Here is a 24,399-nt window from a genome sequence, read left to right as displayed (position 1 = left end):
CTTCTCTCTATGTTTCAAATTTATGATTATTTTAACACGGCACCCCTCGAACCCATATCCCTCCACGTAAGGGGCAACACTTTCTGTGCCACGGTGAGATTCCTTTACAGATATTAAATTACCTATTTACTCTCATTAAAATTGCTTCGCCGCACGGGATTAGCCGAGCGGTCTGAGGCGCTGCAGTCATAGACTGTGCGGCTGGTCCCGGCTGATGTTCGAGTCGCCCCTGGGGCATGGTTGTGTGTGTTCGTCCTTAGGATAATTTAGGTTAAGTAGTGTGTAAGCTTGGGGACTGATGACCTTAGCAGTTAAGTCCCATAAGATTTCACACATATTTGAACATTTTTTAAAATTGCTTCAGGCGTTGGAGAACTATGCTCGAACAAAACCATCAGTTCCGTGTGTACGAGTTACCGCAAACTTTCAGGATGTTAGACGATTCTATAATGAGTGTTCTGCAAGAGGAACCAACGGCCCAATTTATTATTTTTGTTGTCATAAACATTTACCCCTCAGAGCAGCAAACTAATGTTGTAGCAGAGAGACGAACGCCAGCCACAGTGAATTAGTTACAACAATGCCAATGTCAGAAAATCTGCCCGCACAGGCCTACGACCGACCGCCGTGTCATCCTCAGCCGACAGGCGTCACTGGATGCAGATATGGAGCGGCATGTGGTCAGCACAGCGCTTTCCTGGCCGCTGTCAGCTTTCGTGGCCAGAGCCGCTTACATCTCAGTCTGGCCTCACAAGGGCCGAGTGCACCCCGCTTGCCAACATCGCTCGGCAGACTCACACGTTCACCCACTCAAGAGCTAGCCACGCCCGACAGAGCATAACTTCGACGATATGACGGGGGACGGTGTCACCACTGCAGCAAGACTGTCCCATTGTCAGTATTATAATCCATTCATCATAAGAAAAAACCTGATAACTGGGCAGAAGCCGTAGCACACGTACAACTGGTGCTGTTACGCTCTTGGAATTAGGTCCAACTTATGTATTACATATATTATTACTAACAAGGGAACCTCCCCATCGCACCCCCCTCAGATTTAGTTATAAGTTGTCACAGTGGATAGGCCTTGGAGAACTGAACACAGATCAATCGAGAAAACAAGAAGAAGTTGTGTGGAACTATGAAAAAATAAGCAAAATATACTAACTGAGCAGTCCATGCGCAACATAAGTAATAACAAGGATAACATGAGGTCAATAGTGTAGTGGTCCCGTGGTTAGCGTGATTCGGAGATCCTTGGTTCCAATCTTCCCTCCAGTGAAAAATTTACGTTTTTTATTTTCGCAAAGTTATGATCTGTCCGTACGTTCATTGACGTCTCTGTTCACTGTATTAAGTTTAGTGTCTGTGTTTTGCGACCCCACCGCAAAATCGTGCGATTAGTAGACGAAAGGTCGTGCCTCTCCAATGGGAACAGAAAACATTTGATTGCAAGGTCATAGGTCAACCGATTCATCCACAGGAAAACACGTCTGATATATTCTATACGACACTGGTGACGCCATGTGCGTCACATGATAGGAATATGTTGTCGACCCACCTAACTTGCACACTTGGCGAATAGGTAAAAAGATTTATTCTACCTTGCCCGCTTTAGGTTTTCTTGTGGATGTGATAATCACCCCCAAAAAGTGATGAAAACCTAAATTAAACTTTTCACTCGAGCCAAGACTTGAACAAAGGACCTCAAGTTCCGGAGCTGCTCACGCTAACCACGGGACCACGACGCTCCTGAGCCGGCATTAACTATGATATTGCATATCTTGCGTATGGACTACTCAGCTTGTATATTTTGCTTATTTTTTCATAGTTCCACACAACTTCTTCCTGTTTTCTCGATTGATCTGTGTTGAGTTTTTTAAGGCCTATCCACTGTACCAACTTATAACTAAATCTGAGGGGGGTGCGATGGGGAGGTTCCCTTGTAAGTTACGTTAAATGAAACTTTAAGATATTCAAATGTTTTAAGAGCCGTCAACGTTTTTTCTTAATGTTGTTTGTATTTCAGAAATCGTGTACAGTCACAGCCTCTGCAGCGCCGTTAATGCGCAGTATGAAAATGGCTGAGGCTGCTTTCTGTTCCGTAGTGAAACACGTGTACGGTAAAAAGTGCAGAGAAACAGGCTTTCTTAATGTTTTTCATAAATTTACGGAGATAATCGGCTTTGAAGTTTTCCCACCCAATCTATGTACCAGGGTGAGTCGAATGAAAACATCAAATTTGTAATAACAAATCGAAATTTCGCGCCATTATCCTGTAAGTTGGTAAGAGTGCTACAAACAGCGTGCAGAATGGCCTGTAGGTGGCAGCATAGTGCATATGCACACATACCGTCGCAGTATCAGTATAAAGATGGCCGTCCCACTTGCGACTTGCACCAGGGAAGAACAGCGTTCTGTTATTCGGTTTTTGCGTAGTGAAGGTGTGAAACCTATTGAAATGTTGATGCATGTTTGTCACAGCAGCAAGTCTACGAATCGAGTAGGAAGTTCGCAAATGGTGTGACTTCAGTGGAATATGCTCCTCGTCCAGGTTAGGCACAACGAGTTGTGATTCCACAGAACATTGCAGCAGTTGAAGCCGTAGTGAAGGAAAACCGCCGAGTGGCGCTGAATGACATTGCAACCTGTTTACAGATTAATCGCCGGCCGGAGTGGCCGATCGGTTCTAGGCGCTACAGTCTGGAACCGCGCAACCGCTACGGCCGCAGGTTCGAATCCTGCCTTTGGCATGGATGTGTTTGATGTCCTTAGGTTGGTTAGGTTTAAGTAGTTCTAAGTTCTAGGGGACTGATGACCTCAGAAGTTAAGTCCCATAGTGCCCAGAGCTATACAGATTAATCGTGGGTCAGCATGATATGCTCCAGTTTCACAAAATGTCTGCAAGATGGCTGCCACGGCAGCTGACTCCTGAAATGGGAGAACGACCTGTTGATGCTTGTGAAAAACATCTTCGGCGCTTTGAACGAGAAGGTGATGGCTGCCACGGCAGCTGACTCCTGAAATGGGAGAACGACCTGTTGATGCTTGTGAAAAACATCTTCGGCGCTTTGAACGAGAAGGTGATGGCTTCCTTGCAAGAATCGTTGCTGGGGACGAAGAGAGCGAGCAAGGAATGGCGCCACTCCTCATCACCAAAACCAAAGAAGTTTCGAACAGAACCATCAGCAGAGAAGGTTATGCTGACTCTCTTTTGGGACGAAAAAGGCGTCATTTTGGAGCATTACATGCCTAGAGGGACCACTGTCACCAGTGCATCACACAGCTCTCCTAAAAAATCATCTGCGGCCTGCAATCAAATCAAAGCGACGTGAATTGCTGTCAGCAGGTGTCCATTTGCAACATGACAATGCAAGGCCCCACACTGCCCGTACAACATTTGCAACAATCACAGACCTGCATTTTGAGTGTCTTCCTCATCCACCATACTCACCAGACCTTGCCCCCAACTGATTTTCTTATGTCTGGACCACTCAAAGACGCAGTGGGAGGAAAGAAGTATCGTTCTGATGAAGAGGTACGCCACGCGGCGCATGAATGGTAGCGCGGACTAACACAAGATTTTTTTTCCTAAAGGAATTTATGCAATTTGTAAGCGCTGGGGAGATTATGTTAAAAAGTGATACAGCTTTGTATCACCTCTGCACAATAAATAAAATCTAAAAAATGTTTACGGTTTTCATTTGATTCTCGTAACACAGTTGCACAATAAACACAGTCTTACATGCAGCGCAGTCGGTAGCGTAATGGAATGTTAATCTATTATAGATAATGGTTCGTGACTCCAAATTTCCGCAGTATCATCTCGTAGTTATCAAACTCATCACTATTTTTTATGAATAATGCACGTCATCTTGTTTCTAATTACATACTGGACGCGAAATTCTTGTTTTTACTTCAAATAAAAATTATTAAATATCGATGTTTTATGAAATACTGTTCATGAAAGTGTCTTGAATTAAGAAAACATAACAGTTTAATTTTCTGAGACAAAAATAAAAAACCAAATCCTCTTTATTTGAACTATGTCCATGGTTTTAGACCACACAGGTAGATACGTGTCGTAGAAACATGAAAAACAATCATTTTCACAGCATCAAGCACATACAAATGCTACATTTTTACATTTGCCACTGTACCATTACAATATGAACCCAACAGAACTGATCTGGAGCCAAGCTACGGGATTTGGCCGAGAGGTAACAATATTGTTAAGCTGACAGACGTACTGGAAGAAACGCACGCAGCTTTTTCACACGTCACTGCCGAACGCCAGTGGGATATAGAAAGGTTCGTCATAAGAAAAGAAGAAGAGAAAATGAGACGCCTGGATGGCTTCGTGGATTCTGTTGTTGATAGGCTCGTTATCAACGTAGCAGGTGACACTTCCAGAACTGAAATGTATTTCACAGATTCGGATAAGGAAGCCAGCGAGTGTGGCCGAGCGGTTCTAGGCGCTTCAGTCTGGAACCGCGCGACCGCTACGGTCGCAGGTTCGAATCCTGCCTCGGGCTTGGATGTATGTGATGTCCTTAGGTTCGTTAGGTTTAAGTAGTTCTAAGTGTAGGGGACTGATGACCTCAGATGTTAAGTCCCATAGCGCTCAGAGCCATTCGGATAAGGAAGGAGCTAAGAGATTACCGGACGACTGACTGTAATTAATACCTACAGTGACTTCAGTATTGAACAGTACGGTGAAATCCCTGCAGTATGCTTTTAAATTACACACAACTCACTCAGAAAAATTACCCTATGTTTAAGTTACAAATTTTCATCACTCTTGCTTGTAATTAGAATACTATGTCAGATGAAAACGAATGTATTTTATGCTTCCCGTCTGGTGACAGAAGAAAAGTGCTGTAATGCTGGAGCTTCTCAGAATATTATTTCACTCTCATTAAAAATTAAATGGCATTCGAAGCTATATTGTTTCTTTGCTCGTCTTTTTTTACGTCTGCACTGCAACTGCTCACATCATTGCGGTTTAGTTGGACCGCTAGCTGGCCAGTGCTGTCCAAGTTAAACGCGCCCGTAAAGCTGTTGTCCCGCATTGTCTATGTGCGTGTAACACAGCATAAAACGTATTCTTATGATCGTACTTGACTGTACTAGTCACAGCTGGGCTTCCGTTCCACGTGAAACGAAATCCAATGAGATTCAAGCAAACGCGGAAGAATACATGGCGTAATGTTTACATCAGGTTTATTCTTAAGATGAACAGAGTGCAGATTCAGAATTGTCTGCCCTCGTCGTCTGTGTACGTCACTTATGACGAGGCGCAATGGCTGCTCCGTGGTACTAAAGTGTGCGTTTCACCTCGAAGTCCGTGCGGTTCTAGGCGCTGCAGTCTGGAACCGTGAGACCGCTAGATCGCAGGTTCGAATCCTGACTCGGGCATGGATGTGTGTGATGTCCTTAGGTTAGTTAGGTGTAACTAGTTCTAAGTTCTAGCGGACTAATGACCTCAGAAGTTGAGTCCCATAGTGCTCAGAGCCATTCACCGCGAAGTTGGCAAGTGCTCGGTCTGTATCTTCTCTCACATGATCCAGCACCAAGTTCTCAAAGTCTACTGTGCGAACAATTCGTTTCGATCTTTTACCAAACACTCTCACTGCTGCTTTCTTTTATCACGTAGCATTTTAACTCCTCAAAGTCTACTGTTCGAACAATTCCTTTCAATCTTTTAGCCAACACTGTAGCTGCTGTTTTTTTGTTCATGTAGAATTGTAATTGCTGCTATGAAATCTATTTTTTAAACAAAATAATTTCTAACGCGAAAAATATGAGTGTAATGCAAATGTCATATAATCGCGAGTTCTCTGCATCGAATCTCTCCAGTAACCATGTATTTTTTAACTTTTATTTAAATCATATATTTATCATTATATTTAATGAACAATGCGTTTGTTATCTGTAATTTCAGTGTGGAACCATGTGCGATTTTATTTACTATGAGTCGTCATGACTTTGATATAATTGAACTGAAGATGGCTACACAGCAGCTGAAACCGATCTGCAGTAAACAGATTAAAACTTTACGACCGAAGCTCCCCTTTCTCCAACCTTGGATCTGTATGAACATATACTGAATCACAATTTTTTTGTAAAAGAGCAATTTTTTAATTTTTAATTAGTCATCATCATTTGGTTACCTGCCTTGCGTACAGGTTTCGACTTCACAGTCCCCCGCCCCCCGCTCCCCGCCCCCCGCCCCCCCTCCATGATTCTCTGTTCTCTGCTTTCCTCTTCGTTTTTTGGAACCCTCCTTGCGGTCTACTGAAGTCATCCACGAGTTTGATACCCTTTTCTGTTCTTCCCTGTCTTCCCCGGAATAAAACCTTCAATTGCCTCTGCTAGAAGGCAGTCTCGTCTTAAATTATTTCCTGTCCAGTTTAGCTTCCTGTTCTCCAGGCCGGCCGCGGTGGTCTCGCGGTTCCAGGCGCGCAGTCCGGAACCGTGCGACTGCTACGGTCGCAGGTTCGAATCCTGCCTCGGGCATGGATGTGTGTGATGTCCTTAGGTTAGTTATGTTTAAGTAGTTCTAAGTTCTAGGGGACTAATGACCACAGCAGTTGAGTCCCATAGTGCTCAGAGCCATTTGAACCATTGTTCTCCAGCGTCAATAAAATCCTCCTATCTTCTTCAACTCTTGTCAATATCTCCTCGTTTCCGACATCATCAGTTCAGCTGATCATCTCCATTCTGCACCGTATCCACATTTCACTAGCCTCAGTTTTCCTGTCGTAGTGGTTTCTCAGTGTCCAGGTTTGTGGTCCATACAAGGCCAGGCATTTCACTAGTCGCTTCCTTGCTACTCAGTTCAAACCACTAGCCAAGAATCTTTCCAGCTCTTGAAGTGCCTCTTTACTCGCATGAAAATGTGAGTGTTCAAAAATCTTAAAGCATGAATTGCTACTGCCATTATTCGATGTTGAATAAATTTGCTGCAGATAAAATGACATACATCTACATCTACATACATACTCCACAATCCACCATACCGTGCGTGGCGGAGGGTACCTCGTACCACAACTAGCATCTTCTCTCCCTGTTCCACTCCCAAACAGAACGAGGGAAAAATGATTGCCCATATGCCTCGGTACGAGCCCTAATCTCTCTTATCTTGGTGGTCTTTCCGCGAAATCTAAGTTGGCGACAGTAAAATTGTACTGCAGTCAGCCTCAAATGTTGGTTCTCTAAATTTCCTCAGTAGCGATTCATGAAAAGCACGCCTCGTTTCCTCCAGAGACTCCCACCCGAGTTCCTGAAGCATTTCCGTAACACTCGCGTGACGATCAAACCTACCAGTAACAAATCTAGCAGCCCGCCTCTGAATTGCTTCTATGTCTTCCCTCAATCCGACCTGATAGGGATCCCAAACGCTCGAGCAGCACTCAAGAATAGGTCGTATTAGTGTTTTATAAGCGGTCTCCTTTACAGATGAACCACATCTTCCCAAAATTCTAGCAGAGAACCGAAGACGACTATCTGCCTTCCTCACAACAGCCATTACATGCTTGTCACACTTCATATCGCTCTGCAATGTTACGCCAAATATTTAATCGACGTGACTGTGTCAAGAGCTACACTACTAATGGAGTATTCAAACGGGATTCTTTTTCCTATTCATCTGCATAAATTTACATTTATCTATATTTAGAGTTAGCTGTCATTCTTTACACCAGTCACAAATCCTGTCCAAGTCATCTTGTATCCTGCTACGGTCACTCAACGACGACACCTTCCCGTACACCACAGCATCATCAGCAAACAGCCGCACATTGCAATCCACCCTATCCAAAAGATCATTTATGTACATAGAAAACAACAGCGGACCTACCACACTTCTCTGGGGCACTCCAGATGATACCCTCACCTCCGATGAACACTCACCATCGAGGACAACGTACTGGGTTCTATTACCTAAGAAGTCTTCGAGCCACTCACATATTTGGGAACCAATCCCATATGCTCGTACCTTAGTTAGGAGTCTGCAGTGGGGCACCGAGTCAAACGCTTTCTGGAAGTCAAGGAATATGGCATCCGTCTGATACCCTTCATCCATGGTTTGCAAGATACCATGTGAAAAAAGGGCGGGTTCCGTTTCGCAGGAGCGATGCTTTCTAAAGCCGTGGTGATGCATGGACAGCAACTTCTCTGTCTCAAGGAAATTCATTATATTCGAACTGAGAATATGTTCTAGAATCCTGCTACAAACCGATGTTAAAGATATTGTTCTGTAATTTTGAGGATCCGTCCTTATGCCCTTCTTATATACAGGAGTCACCTGCGCTTTTTTCCAGTCGCTCGGGACTTTACGTTGGGCAAAAGATTCGCGATAAATACAAGCTAAGTAAGGAGCCAATGCAGTAGAGTACTCCTGTAAAACCGAACTGGAATCCCATCAGGACCTGAGAACTCAGCACCTGACACTCTAAAACTAAATAAGCCTATCTGGATTATGTCAGTTTGAGTGCGTGTGTCATTTTATATACGAGTTATGACCCTTTATTCCTGAAGGAACAAGTGCGCCAGCACTCAGAATCTATTCTCATCCATTCAAGAAAAATTAAGAATAACTCGACAGAACAACTGTACACTGTATTACTGCAAATAGATTACCAATGGTTTACTTTGCCCAGTGCTACATCACCGAGTCTACTGCAAGTATTTCTGACACAAAATGTTTTCTTTCTCTAACCGTAAGATAACAACCGTCTCATGAGAAAAGTTTCTCTGGTAGGCCTACTGCCTGCCGCGAGGTTCTGTGGCAGCATCCGAAATTGCATCTCCACTGCACTAATCAGGAGCTTTTATACACTCCTGGAAATTGAAATAAGAACACCGTGAATTCATTGTCCCAGGAAGGGGAAACTTTATTGACACATTCCTGGGGTCAGATACATCACATGATCACACTGACAGAACCACAGGCACATAGACACAGGCAACAGAGCATGCACAATGTCGGCACTAGTACAGTGTATATCCACCTTTCGCAGCAATGCAGGCTCCTATTCTCCCATGGAGACGATCGTAGAGATGCTGGATGTAGTCCTGTGGAACGGCTTGCCATGCCATTTCCACCTGGCGCCTCAGTTCGACCAGCGTTCATGCTGGACGTGCAGACCGCGTGAGACGACGCTTCATCCAGTCCCAAACATGCTCAATGGGGGACAGATCCGGAGATCTTGCTGGCCAGGGTAGTTGACTTACACCTTCTAGAGCACGTTGGGTGGCACGGGATACATGCGGACGTGCATTGTCCTGTTGGAACAGCAAGTTCCCTTGCCGGTCTAGGAATGGTAGAACGATGGGTTCGATGACGGTTTGGATGTACCGTGCACTATTCAGTGTCCCCTCGACGATCACCAGAGGTGTACGGCCAGTGTAGGAGATCGCTCCCCACACCATGATACCGGGTGTTGGCCCTGTGTGCCTCGGTCGTATGCAGTCCTGATTGTGGCACTCACCTGCACTGCGCCAAACACGCATACGACCATCATTGGCACCAAGGCAGAAGCGACTCTCATCGCTGAAGACAACACGTCTCCATTCGTCCCTCCATTCACGCCTGTCGCGACACCACGGGAGGCGGGCTGCACGATGTTGGGGCGTGAGCGGAAGACGGCCTAACGGTGTGAGGGACCGTAGCCCAGCTTCATGGAGACGGTTGCGAATGGTCCTCGGCGATACCCCAGGAGCAACAGTGTCCCTAATTTGCTGGGAAGTGGCGGTGCGGTCCGCTACGGCACTGCGTAGGATCCTACGGTCTTGGCATGCATCCGAGCGTCGCTGCGGTCCGGTCCCAGGTCGACGCGCACGTGCACCTTCCGCCGACCACTGGCGACAACATCGATGTACTGTGGAGACCTCACGCCCCACGTGTTGAGCAATTCGGCGGTACGTCCACCCGGCCTCCCGCATGCCCACTATACGCCCTCGCTCAAAGTCCGTCAACTACACATACGGTTCACGTCCACGCTGTCGCGGCATGCTACCAGTGTTAAAGACTGCGATGGAGCTCCGTATGCCACGGCAAACTGGCTGACACTGACGGCGGCAGTGCACAAATGCTGCGCAGCTAGCGCCATTCGACGGCCAACACCGCGGTTCCAGGTGTGTCCGCTGTGCCGTGCGTGTGATCATTGCTTGTACAGCCCTCTCGCAGTGTCCGGAGGAAGTATGGTGGGTCTGACACACCGGTGTCAATGTTTTCTTTTTTCCATTTCCAGGAGTGTATTTCTCCAGGAACGTCTCCGAAGAACACGGCACTGGGCATCCTAGCAGTTCCGTATAACTGTCTTTTGTTAGCAGTTCTTTTGTCACAGACCCTCTGTAGACTCTTGACTACTCGCAGCTCCCCAGGGATGTTTCTCCATCTGAAGTGATCGTTAGAACTTGCTGGTCTGTAATTCCTAATAAACTGTTGCGACTGCCGCTGACTTCACTGCCTTGCTTGAGGCTCTAGTATTGAATATAACTCCGGATATATTATTCGCTAGAGTATCAACTAGTTACCAGTTTTCTTTATTACAGACTATGCCGTATACACCACAGTATGTTATATCCACTTCCTGTCTAATCTCAGTATATTGATCACATTCAAAGAAAGTATGTTGAGGTGTGCCTATCTATCCACAGTTTCACACCTGTCTTGATATTTTTATTTCCACACAAAAACATGCTCCACCTTCTCTGGCTGACGGTTCCCGCAGGCTTGTTTGACGTAAGCGGACAGTCTCACCGAAAGGGCCAGCCACAGATTGTTTTCGCTGTCGGAGCCCCTAACTGGTATTTGGTACAAAGTCGTTGTTACAGCGACACAGCTGACACACGTTAGTGAATTCATGGACACAAAACGTAAAAGTCACTCCGTTACACAGCATGTTTCACGTGATTGTCCCCTAGTGTTGTTCTCTACAACTGCGTCATTCCACGTCTTACGAATCGAAACTTGGAGAGGTTGTCTATATACTGAAACTCGCCACTTTTCTGCATGTCTTGTAGATATTATGCAGTCGTCTTCTGGAACCTTGGATGTACACTGAAGGGCCGAAGAAACCGGTATTCCTGCTTAATATCATGTAGAACCACGCCGAGCGCGTAGAAGTGCCGCAGAACGACGTGGCATGGACTCGATTAATGTCTAAAGTAATGCTTAAGGGAACTGACACCATGAATCCTTCAGGGCTGTCCATAAATCCGTAAGAGTACGAGGGGATGGAGATCTTTTATGAACAGAACGTAAGTAGGCATCCAAGATATGCTCAATAATGTTCGTGTCTGGGGAGATTGGTGGACCGCGGAAGAGTTCAAACTCAGAAGAGTGTTCCTGGACCCACTCTGTAGCAATTTTGGACGTGTGGCGTGTCGCATTGTCTTGCTGGAATTGCCCAGGTCCGTCGGAACGCATGGACATGAGTGGATGCAGGTGATCAGACACGATGCTTACGTACGTGACACCTGTCAGAGTCGTATCTAGACGTATCAGGTTTGTCATATCACTTCAACTGCACACGCCCCAAACAATTACAAGAGTCTCCATCAGCATGAACAGTCCCCTATTGATACGCAGGGTCCATGGATTCATGAGGTTCCCTCCATACCCGCAACGTCCATCCACTCGACACAATTTGAAACGAGACTCGTCGGACGAGATAAAATGTTTCCAGTCATCAACAGTCCAATGTCTGTGTTGACAGGCCCGGCGAGGCGTAAAGCTTTGTGTCGTGCACTCATCAACGGTACACGAGTGGGTCTTCGTCTGACACTTGTTAATGGACTGACATTGAAATTTGCTGCAATTTGGGTTGCACATTTTGTCACGTTGAAAGATGCTCTTCAGTCGACGTTGGTCCCATTCTCGCAACATCTTTTTCCGGCCGCAGCGATATCGGACATTTGACGTTTCACCGGATTCCTGATATTCAGTGTAGTCTCGTGAAATGTCGTACGGGAGAGTCGCCACTTCATCGCTACCTCGGAGATGCTGTGTCACATCGCTCGTGCGCCGATTATAACACCACCTTCAAACTCGCTTAAATCTTGATAACAAGCCACTGTAGCAGTATTAACCGATCGAACACCTGCGCCAGACACTTGTTGCCTCATACAGGGGCTGCCGACCGCAGCGCCGTATTCTGCCTCTTTATATATCTGTGTATGTGAATACGCATGCGTGTAACAGTTTCTTTGGTACTTCAGTGTGCATACAGTATGTAAAAGATGTAAGCTGCCAAAATTATACAGACTTGTACGTCTTGGTGCGGTAGACAAAAAAAGCCTAAGAAAATGTCGTTGTATCACGTTCTCTCTTTTTGTATTACTAAAAGGCAGATATATGTAGCTGTGACAGTAGACTCATTTCTGACGGGACACGATCTCACTTGTGTATTATCGACATCGACGCAGCGGTCAGAGAAAGGAAACGGAGGAACGAGAGCAATGTAAACATTATGTGTCTAAAACGGCGCAGCACGGCGGTTGGGTACTACCGAAACAAGCAATGTAAACAATCACTGGGTTGTCAAGAACGAGTAATTCGTTTTGTGTAAACAACTGGACTTTTTCTCTTTTTCATTATTGCCATAACGAAGGTCGTGGTAGTAGCTACATCAAATAAAATATGTTTCCCTTAATGACTGTGCAAAATGTGTGTGTGTGAATTCCTAAGAGACCAAACTGCTGAAGTCATCAGACCCTAGACTTACGCCCTACTTAAACTAACTTATGCTAGGAACAGCACACACACACCCACGCCCGAGGGAGGGCACGAACCTCCGGCGGGAGGGGCCGCGCAATCCGTGACATGGCGCCCTAGACCGCGCGGTCACTCCGCGTGGTTTTCCCTTAGTACAATATCAACCAATTACCACGTAATTTGTTGTGCGTTAATCAAAATCAACTCTTTTTTACAGCAATACCATAATAAAAATTAAGTTCAGATTATTTTCCTTTTCTACAATAGTACCGTAACGAAAATGAAATCCACATTTCTTTGTTTCCTATTACACCAACACTCCAATAAGTGTTCAAATTGCTCATCATTCAGTTCGACACATCCTTCATTACGGCGAACCCAGTTTCGTCGCAGTCGGTCACAGACATGCACCTTTGCCTTTATGGAATTAGCGGCATCGAAAGTCCTTTGCATTAGTTCGTCCACATTATTTATTTGATGAACATAAATAAGCTCCTTCGTATGATCCCAAAAATAAAAATCCAGTGGTTTTAAATCAGCGCCGGCCGCTGTGACCGAGCGGTTCTAGGCGCTTCTGTGCGGAACCGCACTGCTGCTACGGTCGCAGGTTCGAATCCTGCCTCGGCCATGGATGTGCGTGAAGTCCTTAGGTTAGTTAGGTTTAAGTAATTCTAAGTCTAGCGACTGTTGACCTCAGATGTTAAGTCCCATAGTAGTTAGAACCATCTGAACCATTTAAATCAGGACTGCGTGCTGCCTGTCGACGTGGACCAAAACGTCCTGTCTATCGTCCTGGAAATCGTCTATCCAAAAATCTTCGTCCTCTGTGACTAATGTGGGGTGGAGCACCAACCTGGAGGAACCACATGTTACGACGTTCGGCTAATGGAATGTTTCCTCATAAAGTTGTTTCCTTTAGAAAGGTTCGGTAATTGTAGCAAGTCAACTGTGCAGGTAAAACGTAAGGCCCAATAACGCTATTACCGATTGCACCCGCCCAAACATTCGCGGAAAAGCAGGGCTGAAAACGTGTTGCTACTGCTTGGCGCTGACTGTGTACACTCCACGTGTGTGAACTGGATATTCCACCACGAGTGAAACACGCTTCATCTGTCACGAGTATTTTGTTTACAAAATCATGGTGCGCATTTTGTAACAATAACCACTCGGCGAATTCTCGTCGCGGAGAGATACCTTGCTCTTCCAGCGCTTGTACGCGTTGAATGTGGTAAGACTGCAGGCGCTCCTCTTTCAGAGTGCGATGAACGACACCGACTTGGCGGGCGGTGCTTCTACTACTCTGAATAGGATCTTCGTTAATGCCCTCCAAAATCTGTTCCTCAGCTTCCAACATACGTGCTTCGCGTTATTGGCCTCTGCCATCCGCGTGGGGCAGTAGAACCAGTCTTTCAATTTATGCAAATTAAATACGTATCCGTAAACTGTATTCTGTCATGACTCAATTAATAATAATACTAAAATATATCAGAACTGACACTATATTTCGCATAGAGAATTAAAGGTAAAGGCAACCACTGCACTTTGTTACGAATGAATCGCAAAGTAATGAAGTACAGAATTGTGATGATTATAGAAACGTTCGGTGAACAGCGACGAATGTCGATCGTGCAGAAAGTCTTCGTAGTAGGCAGCGCTCTCGATAGACTCATACAGTTGCCCTCGCAACACCTTCTGCCTCGCCATAAGTCAAATTAAGTGGTAGTAAATGTTCCTTCCGTCCTAACGTTTAACGAAGTCGACAACTGCCGACGATCGGGGTACTACGACGACTCAACCACGCAGTCCGTTGTGCATTACGGGTTTGCAACTCACGCTCGCGATGTCAATACGCGCAGCAGTATTCTCTACATTTACAGAAACAATGTCTCAGGATGAATTATATATATATATATATATATATATATATATATATATATATATATATATATATGTGTGTGTGTGTGTGTGTGTGTGTGTGTGTGTGTGCGGCAACTGTAGGAATGGACAAACCTGTTACTAGAGGTATAAATCAGATAGTTGTGTTCTGCTAACAGGATTTTTTGGCAACTTGTACTACACACACCAAAAAAAGTTTTGCATCACCTCGGTTCCAAGAGTTCCGGAACCTATACAGAAAATTGGAATAGAGATCAACGTAAACATCATTCCCGACCTTTTCATTCCTCATGAGAACCACACATTGCATGTTGTACCACAATATAGTGAGACCTTCAGAGGTGGTGGTCCACATTGCTGTACACACCGGTTCCTCTGATACCCAGTAGCACGTCCTCTTGCACTGATGCCTGCCTGTACTGGTCGTGGCATACTATCCACAAGTTCATCAAGGCACTGTTGGCCCAGATTGTCCCACTCCTCAACGGCGATTCGGCGTAGATCCCTTAGAGTAGTTATTGGGTAACGTCGTCCATAAACAGCTCTTTTCAATCAATCCCATGTATGTTCGATATGGTTCATGGCTGGAGAACATGCTGGCCACTCTAGTCGGGCGATATCGTTATCCTGAAGAAAGTCATTCACAAGATGTGCACAATGGGGGCGCGAATTGTCGTCCATGAACACGAATGCCTCACCAATATGCTTCCGATATGGTTTCACTATAGAAGGAGGATGGCATTCACGTATCACACAGCCATTATGGCGCCTTCCATGACCACCAGTGGCGTACGTCGGCCCCACATAATGCCACCGCAAAACAGTAAGGAACCTCCATCTTGCTACACTAGCTGGACTGTGTGTTTAAGGTGTTCAGCCTGAACAGGTTGCCTCCAGACACGTCTCCGAGGATTGTCTGGATGAAGGCATATGAGACACTCATCGGTGAAGAGAACGTGACGCCAATCCTGAGTGGTTCATTCGGCATGTTGTTGGACCCATGTGCACCGCGCTGAACGGTGTCGTAGTTGCAAAGATGGACCTCCCCATGCACGTCTGGAGTGAGGTTGCGCATCATGCAGACTATTGCGCACAGTTTGATTCGTAACACGAAGTCCTGTGGCTGCACGAAAAGCTTTATTGAACATGGTAGCGTTTCTGTCAGGGTTCATCCGAGCCATAATTTGTAGGTAACGGTCATCCACTGCAGTAGTAGTCCTTGGGGGGCCTGAGGGAGGCATGTCATCGACAGTTCCTGTGTCTCTGTATCTCCTCCATGTCCGAACAACATCGTTTTGGCTCATACCGAGACGCTTGGACACTTCCCTTGTTGAGAGCCCTTCCTGGCACAAAGTAACAATGCGGACGCGATCGAACCGCGGTACTGACTGTTTAGGTATAGTTGAACTACAGACAACCCGAAGCGTGTACCTCGTTCCCGGTGAAATGATTGGAAGTGATCGGTTGTCGGACCCTCTCTGTCAAATAGGCACTGCACTCGCATGGTTGTTTATATATTTGGGCGAGTTTAGTGACAACTCTGAACAGTCAAAGGGACTGTGATTGTGATGCAGTATCCACAGTCAACGTCTGTCTTCAGGAGTTCTGGGAACTGGGGTGATGCAAAACGTTTTTTGATGTGTTTATTTACACCCTATTCGAACAACTATGTTTTCAGGTGTACCTACCAATTTACAGTAGCATGTTTGTGAGTTAATCTTGTTAATTCTGCAAAAATTCACATGATCTGCGCCACTCACTCTCAAAATGTGTATCACCCCTTTGGGGAGATTCATATCCCTTCGATTTCAGAAGAAACCCCACAGAAATTACAAGGCATATAGAAAATAGAAAGATGTCAATGGATAGAGACTTGGATGGGTGACATCTGGTGTGCAGAGCGCTCTTTACGAGCGGGCTGCACTCAGCCCTTGTGAGGCAAATTGAGGAACTACTTGACTGAGAATTAGCGACTCTGGTCTCGTAAACTGAGATATAGCTGGGAGCGTGCTGACTACATGTACCTCCATATCCGAATCCAGTAAAACGTGTGGGCTGAGGAGGACACGGCGGCTGGTCGGTACCGTTGGGACATCATAACCTGTTCGACCGGATTTTAGTTCTTTTTTAATTTTTTAGAACTGTTAGAGCAACTTTCGAAGTTCACAGCTCACATTAGAGGTTCTAAGTATTGGCATTATTGTGTACGACTTCATACACGACGATAAAGAGACACGGGCTACAGAGTGGCACAGCAGATGTCATCATGCGGAAGCTGGAGCAGAAATGATTAGCGAACAAGTTAACACAGTAAACAGAAGATTTACTTAATCTGTATTTCTCCAAGTTTACAAAGACACATTACAAATAACACAACAAGAAACAGAGTCCAGCTCATACAATACCAACGAGGATGAGACTCGCTGTACTGATCACAAATGATGGTGTCGTAGCAATAGGCTCGAAGTAAAAGTGGTATGTGTGGCTGCCGCCGCCCATGTTATTACCGGAGCGGCAGAGGGCACTCGTAGGACAGAGCTGCTGCAGGCGTGGCTCAGCGGGAGCGCACCACTGGGTTCTCCAGATTCCGCCTGACCGCTGCCTGCGTCTAACGGTACCTCGCAATCGCGTTATCAACTTTGCAATGCCTGTCGTATGACACTACAGACACCATTCGTGAAGTAACAGACGTCAGTATGTGCATGCAGGTCATTGTATTCCCTAGTACTGCTGCTGCTGCTCAGAAAGGCACAAGTGACAGCAAACTGCTTCAGAAATCTGTTGATTGGGATGCCTATCTGCAGGTGCAAATTATTTAATGTGAGAATACGGAGTGTACAGTTTGCTTACAGGTGGTGACATGCCTGTCTCTGGAGTTAGGCTATGCCACGTATTCGAATCTAAACTTGGAGAGATATTCCATCCACTGACGAGGGTCATTTTTCTGTACACCTTCTAGTTTTCTTGCAGTCCTCTGGAATGTTTGTGAATAACCCTGTGATTTACGAGGGTATTTCGGAAAGTAAAGATACACCGTACGCCAGAGGAACAGAAGAGTTTTGGCGGGCAAGTTGGCAACATTGGTGTTAACCTGGAACCGTTAGCTTTCTTCTCGCGGTCGTTCGCAGTTGAACGTTGTTTCTGGTTGGAGTAGGTCGTGTTTAAAATCGCTGCGCCGATTCAGAACTCCACCAAATGCGAAGTGCGCTCCTCATACGTTTTCTTCGTGCACAAGGTCAGCGACCAGCGGATATTCACAAAGAAATTGTTTCTGTTTATGGGAACATTATGAATCAACAAAATGTAACGAAATGATGTCATTTCGCTGAAGGTAGGACCGATGTTCATGACGAACAAAGAACAGGTCGGTCATCAGTGATCTCTGATGCCCTTCTTCGGAGAGTGGAGGAAGAGATTCCTTCGAATACACGTCTCACATTGAAAGAATTGCTTCAGATCATACTGGACGTGTCAATGACAACTCTTTATGACGTTGTGACTGTCAAGTTAGGGTACATGAAATTGTGTGCTCACCGAGTTCCAAACTGTTAACGGAAGAACACAAAAAGAAAAGGATGGGCTTTGCACTCGACTTCCTCACACGCTATGCTGAAGCAGGTCATGAGTTCCTTGATGACACTGTGGCAGGTGACGAGACGTGGGTTCATCACCATACACCCGAATCCAAGCAACAATCAATGCAATGGCGCCATTCGAATTGACCAAATGCCAAGAAATGTAAATCGTCGATTTCAGCGAAGAAAATCATGGGTTCTGTTTTTTGGGCCAGACAAGGCATTCTTCTTTTGGAATTTATGCCTCCTGGAACGACAATTAATACTGCTTCATATTGCCAGACTTTGAAACGTCTTCGACGGGCAATTAAAAACAAACGCAGGAGAATGCTGACAAGTGGAGTCCGCTTGCTTCACGACAACGCTCGGCCTCACACAGCGCTCGTAACCAAAGCACTACTCAAACAATTCAAATGGGACGTATTGGACCATCCGCCATACAACCCAGACCTTGTGCCTACCGACTTCCGTGTCTTCCGTTACCTGAAGTCACATCTTGGTGGAAAATCATTCCACGATGATGAAGAGATCAAAGATGAAGTTGAAATGTGGTTCCGACAACAGGCGGCAACCTTCTATGACTGTGGAATACTGTTGTGTACATAGTTCCGCGTAGTCAGCGCATACACAACTTTCCTGCTAAGCACAACAGCGCAGGCAAACGCTAGTCTGTATCTGCACTACGAGATGGCGCTGTCTTAGAGACGGACAAAGATCTGCTTCCACCGATCCGCGTATTAATATGTAACGCAGCCAATGAGATTGCTACTAACGTAGAACCTTTTCTCCTCGCAGATCACACGCGCGCAGTGATACCTGAATGCGCGAGGTATTATAACGAGTGTACAGACTTTCGATTAGTCAGTCTGCATTTGTCTGCACCACTCTGTACCAGTCTATAGTCAAGTTTCAGTCTGCGCCTAATGTTTGTTGTTATGGTCTTCAGTCCTGAGACTGGTTTGATGCAGCTCTCCATGCTAATCTATCCTGTGCAAGCTCCTCCATCTCCCAGTACCTACTGCAACCTACATCCTTCTGAATCTGCTTAGTGTATTCATCTCTTGCTCTCCCTCTACGATTTTTACCCTCCACGCTGCCCTCCAATGCTAAATTTGTGATCCTTTGACGCCTCAGGACATGTCCTACCAACCGATCCCTTCTTCTAGTCAAGTTGTGCCACAAACTTCTCTTCTCCCCAATCCTATTCAATACCTCCTCATTAGTTACATGATCTACCCACCTAACCTTCAACATTCTTCTGTAGCACCACATTTCGAAAGCTTCTATTCTCTTCTTGTCCAAACTATTTGTTGTCCATGTTTCACTTCCGTTCATGGCTACACTCCATACAAATACTTTCAGAAACGACTTCCTGACACTTAAATCTACACTTGATGTTAACAAATTTCTCTTCTTCAGAAACGCTTTCCTTGCCATTGCCAGTCTACATTTTATATCCTCTCTACTTCGACCAATATCAGTTATTTTGCTCCCCAAATAGCAAAACTCCATTACTATTTTAAGTGTGTCATTTCCTAATCTAATTCCCTCAGCATCACCCGACTTACTACGACTACATTCCATTATCCTCGTTTTGCTTTTGTTGATGTTCATCTTACATCCTCCTTTCAAGACACTGTCCATTCCGTTCAACTGCTCTTCCAAGTCCTTTGCTGTCTCTGACAGAATTTCAATGTCATCGGCGAACCTTAAAGGTTTTATTTCTTCTCCATGGATTTTAATACCTACCCGAATTTTTCTTTTGTTTCCTTTACTGCTTGCTCAGTATACAGATTGAACAACATCGGGGAAAGGCTACAACCCTGTCTCACTCCCTTCCCAACCACTGCTTCCCTTTCATGTCCCTCCACTGTTATAACTGCCATCTGGTTTCTGTACAAATTGTAAATAGCCTTTCGCTCCCTGTATTTTTCCCCTGCCACCTTTAGAATTTGAAAGAGAGTATTCCAGTCAACATTGTCAAAAGTTTTCTCTAAGTCTACAAATGCTAGAAACGTATGTTTGCCTTTCCTTAATCTTTCTTCTAAGATAATTCGTAAGGTCAGTATTGTCTCACGTGTTCCAGTATTTCTACGGAATCCAAACTGATGTTCCCCGAGGTCGGTTTCTACCAGTTATTCCATTCGTATGCAAATAATTCGCGTTAGTATTTTGCAGCTGTGGCTTATTAAACTGATAGTTCGGTAATTTTCAGATCTGTCAACACCTGCTTTCTTTGGGACAGGAATTATTATATTCTTCTTGAAGTCTGGGGGTATTTCGCCTGTCTCATACATCTTGCTTACCAGATGGTAGAGTTTTGTCAGGACTGGCTCTCCCAAGGCCGTCAGTAGTTCTAATGGGATGTTGTCTACTCCTGGGGCCTTGTTTCGACTCAGGTCTTTCAGTGCACTGTCAAACTCTTCACGCAGTATCGTATCTCCCATTTCATCTTCATCTATATCCTCTTCCATTTCCATAATATTGTCCTCAAGTGCATCGCCCTTGTATAGACCCTCTATATACTCCTTCCACCTTTCTGCTTTCCCCTCTTTGCTTAAATTGTGTTTCCATCTGAGCTCTTGATATTCATACAAGTGGCTCTCTTTTCTCCAAATTTCTATTTAATTTTCCTGTAGGCTGTATTTATCTTACGCCTAGTGAGATAAGCCTACACATCCTTACAATTGTCCTCTAGCCATCCCTGCTTAGCCATTTTGCACTTCCTGTCGATCTCATTTTTGAGACGTTTGTATTCCTTTTTGCCTGCTTCATTTACTGCATTTTTATACTCTCTCCTTTCATCGATTAAATTCAATATTTCTTGTTACCCAAGGATTTCTACCAGCCCTCGTCTTTTTACCTACTTCATCCTCTGCTGCCTTCACTACTACATCCCTCATAGCAACTCATTCGTCTTCTATTCTATTTCTTTCCCCCATTCCTGTCAATTGTTCGCTTATGCTGTCCCTGAAACTCTGTACAACCTCCGGTTTAGTCAGTTTATCCAGGTCCCATCTCCTTAAATTCCCACCTTTTTGCAATTTTTTCAGTTTTAATCTACAGTTCATAACCAATAGATTGTGGTCAGAGTCCACATCTGCCCCTGGAAATGTCCTACAAATTTAAAACCTGGTTCCTGAATCTCTGTCTTACCATTGTTTAATCTATCTGATACCTTTTAGTATGTCCAGGATTCTTGCATGTATATAACTTTCTTTCATGGTTCTTGAACCAAGTGTTAGCTATGATTAGGTAACGCTCTGTGCAAAATTCTACCAGACGGCTTTCTCTTTCATTTCTTAGCCCCAATCCATATTCACCTACTATGTTTCCTTCTCTCCCTTTTCCTGCTGTCGAATTCCAGTCACCCATAACTATTAAATTTACATGTTCCTTCACCACCTGAATAATTTCTTTTGTCTCATCATACATTTCTTCAATTTCTTCGTCATCTGCAGAGCTGGTTGGCATATAAACTTGTACTACTGTAGTAGGCATGGGCTTCGTGTCTATCTTGGCCACTATAATACGTTCACTATGCTGTTTGTAGTAGCTTACCCGCACTCCTATTTTTTTATACATTAGTAAACCTACTCCTGCATTACCTCTATTTCATTTTGTATTTATAACCCTGTGTTCACCTGACCAGAAGTCTTGTTCCTCCTGCCACCGAACTTCACTAATTCCCACTATATCCAACTTTAACCTATTCATTTCCCTTTTTTAAATTTTCTAATCTACCTGCCCGATCAAGGGATTTGACATTCCACGCTCCGATCCGTAGAACGCCAGTTTTCTTTCTCCTGATAACGACGTCCTCTTGAGTAGTTCCGCCCGGAGATGCAAATGGGGGACTATTTTACCTCTGGAATATTTTACCCAAGAGGACGCCGTCATCATTTAACCATACAGTAAAGCTGCATGCTCTCGGGAAAAATTACGGCTGTAGTTTCCCCTTGCTTTCAGCCGTTCGCAGTACCAAAACAGCAAGGCCGTTTTGGTAAGTGTTGCAAGGCCAGATCAGTCAGTGATCCAGACTGTTGCCCCTGCAACTACTGAAATGGCTGCTGCCCCTCTTCAGGAACCACACGTTTGTCTGGCCTCTCAACAGATACCCCTCCGTTGTGGTTGCACCTACGGTACGGCTATCTGTATCGTTGAGGCACGCAAGCCTCTCCACCAACGGCAAGATCCATGGTTCATGGGGGGAGGCTGCGCCTAATAAGATTTTCATCTACCTGTACATAACCATGAAGATAAATGTATAGACACTTTGTCGAGCATCAGAGATATGTGAGAATAAGATTAACGTACAAAGACCAAAGGAACTTCAGATTGTCCATTGGAAACAGCATCCAGAATCAAGTTACGTAATGTCTATGCTTTTTATTATTTTAATAAATGTGTGTGAAAATTAATCAAGTTCTATTTAAAGTTGGTCACCGTCAATTTGCTACTGTAAGCGTGCAAGTGACATTTCTATCGTCTGACCTAACGGCAGAAGATAAACACGCCACGATAAGATCACGAGACATATTCCTGACACTCGCCTACTTCGTTAGAGCGACATGTCAAATCATCTGATGGTGTGTGTACCGAAGGTCTTACAGTACGAACGCCACAAATACAAAAGCTTGTGCACGAACTTAACAAATGTTTGGATAATGGGGGTGATTATGTCGGAAAAATAACAAATACCGCAGTTAATAAGATGTAACTGGCGTTTTCTAAATGAATGGTCTCTTTAAGTACTGCGAGGCATTGCATCTTTACTTCTGGAAATGCCCACGTAGTTGATTGTAGGCGGTGCAGTCCACATTGCGCGTGTGTGTGTACGGCAGGTTATAACGACGGTGGGGCCGGCCAAGCCGCGGCGGGCGTCGGCGTGCGCGTCGTCGACGCCGGCCGAGCACCTGCAGCCGCTGCTGGCCGCCGCCCCCGCCGCCTCCGCCCCCGCCGCCGCCGCCGCCGTCCCCGCGACCGCGCCCGGCTCGCCCAAGGCGTCGACGCCACCGCACCGGCTGTGCCTCGAGACGAGCTTCACGTCGCTGCAGAGCCCCGGCTCGGAGCCGCAGCAGCTGCAGCTGCAACAGCTGCAGCTGCAGCAGCTCCAGCTGCAGGCGGCGCCGGACGGCGCGCCGCTGCCCTGCGGCCGGCAGCACGCCGCCAGCGCAGGGCCGCTGGGCTGGGAGTTCCCCGCGCTGCTCCTGCACGAGGACCAGGTGGGTCCCCACCGCAGCACTCTGCCCTGCTCTAGTCACGGCAGAGTCAGGAGCACAGTTAGAATACAAGTCATCACACTTACTTATGGATATCAGCACATGGTGCAACATCAGTGAACTACAAATGGCTCTGCGCAAAACAGTCCACATACTAATGAAAGGTTCGCTAACAAGAGATCCAATAACTAAAATAAACAGTAACAATCTACACGGCCAACACACAACACGATACCTAGGTGTACACATACACTCCTGGAAATTGAAATAAGAACACCGTGAATTCATTGTCCCAGGAAGGCGAAACTTTATTGACACATTCCTGGGGTCAGATACATCACATGATCACACTGACAGAACCACAGGCACATAGACACAGACAACAGAGCATGCACAATGTCGGCACTAGTACAGTGTATATCCACCTTTCGCAGCAATGTAGGCTGCTATTCTCCCATGGAGACGATCGTAGAGTTGCTGGATGTAGTCTTGTGGAACGGCTTGCCATGCCATTTCCACCTGGCGCCTCAGTTGGACCAGCGTTCGTGCTGGACGTGCAGACCGCGTGAGACGACGCTTCATCCAGTCCCAAACATGCTCAATGGGGGACAGATACGGAGATCTTGCTGGCCAGGATAGTTGACTTACACCTTCTAGAGCACGTTGGGTGGCACGGGATACATGCGGACGTGCATTGTCCTGTTGGAACAGCAAGTTCCCTTGCCGGTCTAGGAATGGTAGAACGATGGGTTCGATGACGGTTTGGATGTACCGTGCACTATTCAGTGTCCCCTCGACGATCACCAGAGGTGTACGGCCAGTGTAGGAGATCGCTCCCCACACCATAATGCCGGGTGTTGGCCCTGTGTGCCTCGGCCGTATGCAGTCCTGATTGTGGCGCTCACCTGTACGGCGCCAAACACGCATACGACCATCATTGGCACCAAGGCAGAAGCGACTCTCATCGCAGAAGACGACACGT

At 45.8% G+C, this 24,399-nt stretch overlaps 1 protein-coding gene across 1 annotated transcript in view; it reads left to right on the top strand.

The window, feature by feature from the left end:
- The window catches only part of LOC126285033 (diacylglycerol lipase-alpha), a 591,792-nt gene that overhangs the window by 348,670 nt on the left and 218,723 nt on the right, over nucleotides 1-24,399 (top strand). The window contains exons 15-16 of the mRNA XM_049984357.1: nucleotides 23,040-23,284; nucleotides 23,336-23,420. Of these exons, the coding sequence (XP_049840314.1) occupies nucleotides 23,040-23,284; nucleotides 23,336-23,420 (330 nt within the window). The remainder of the gene's footprint in view (nucleotides 1-23,039; nucleotides 23,285-23,335; nucleotides 23,421-24,399) is intronic.

Source organism: Schistocerca gregaria, chromosome 8, assembly GCF_023897955.1.
Source record: "Schistocerca gregaria isolate iqSchGreg1 chromosome 8, iqSchGreg1.2, whole genome shotgun sequence".
Classification (NCBI taxonomy): Eukaryota; Metazoa; Arthropoda; class Insecta; order Orthoptera; family Acrididae; genus Schistocerca; species Schistocerca gregaria.
The sequence above is the reverse complement of the archived record's forward strand: the minus strand, read 5'-3'. Positions and strand labels throughout refer to the sequence as shown.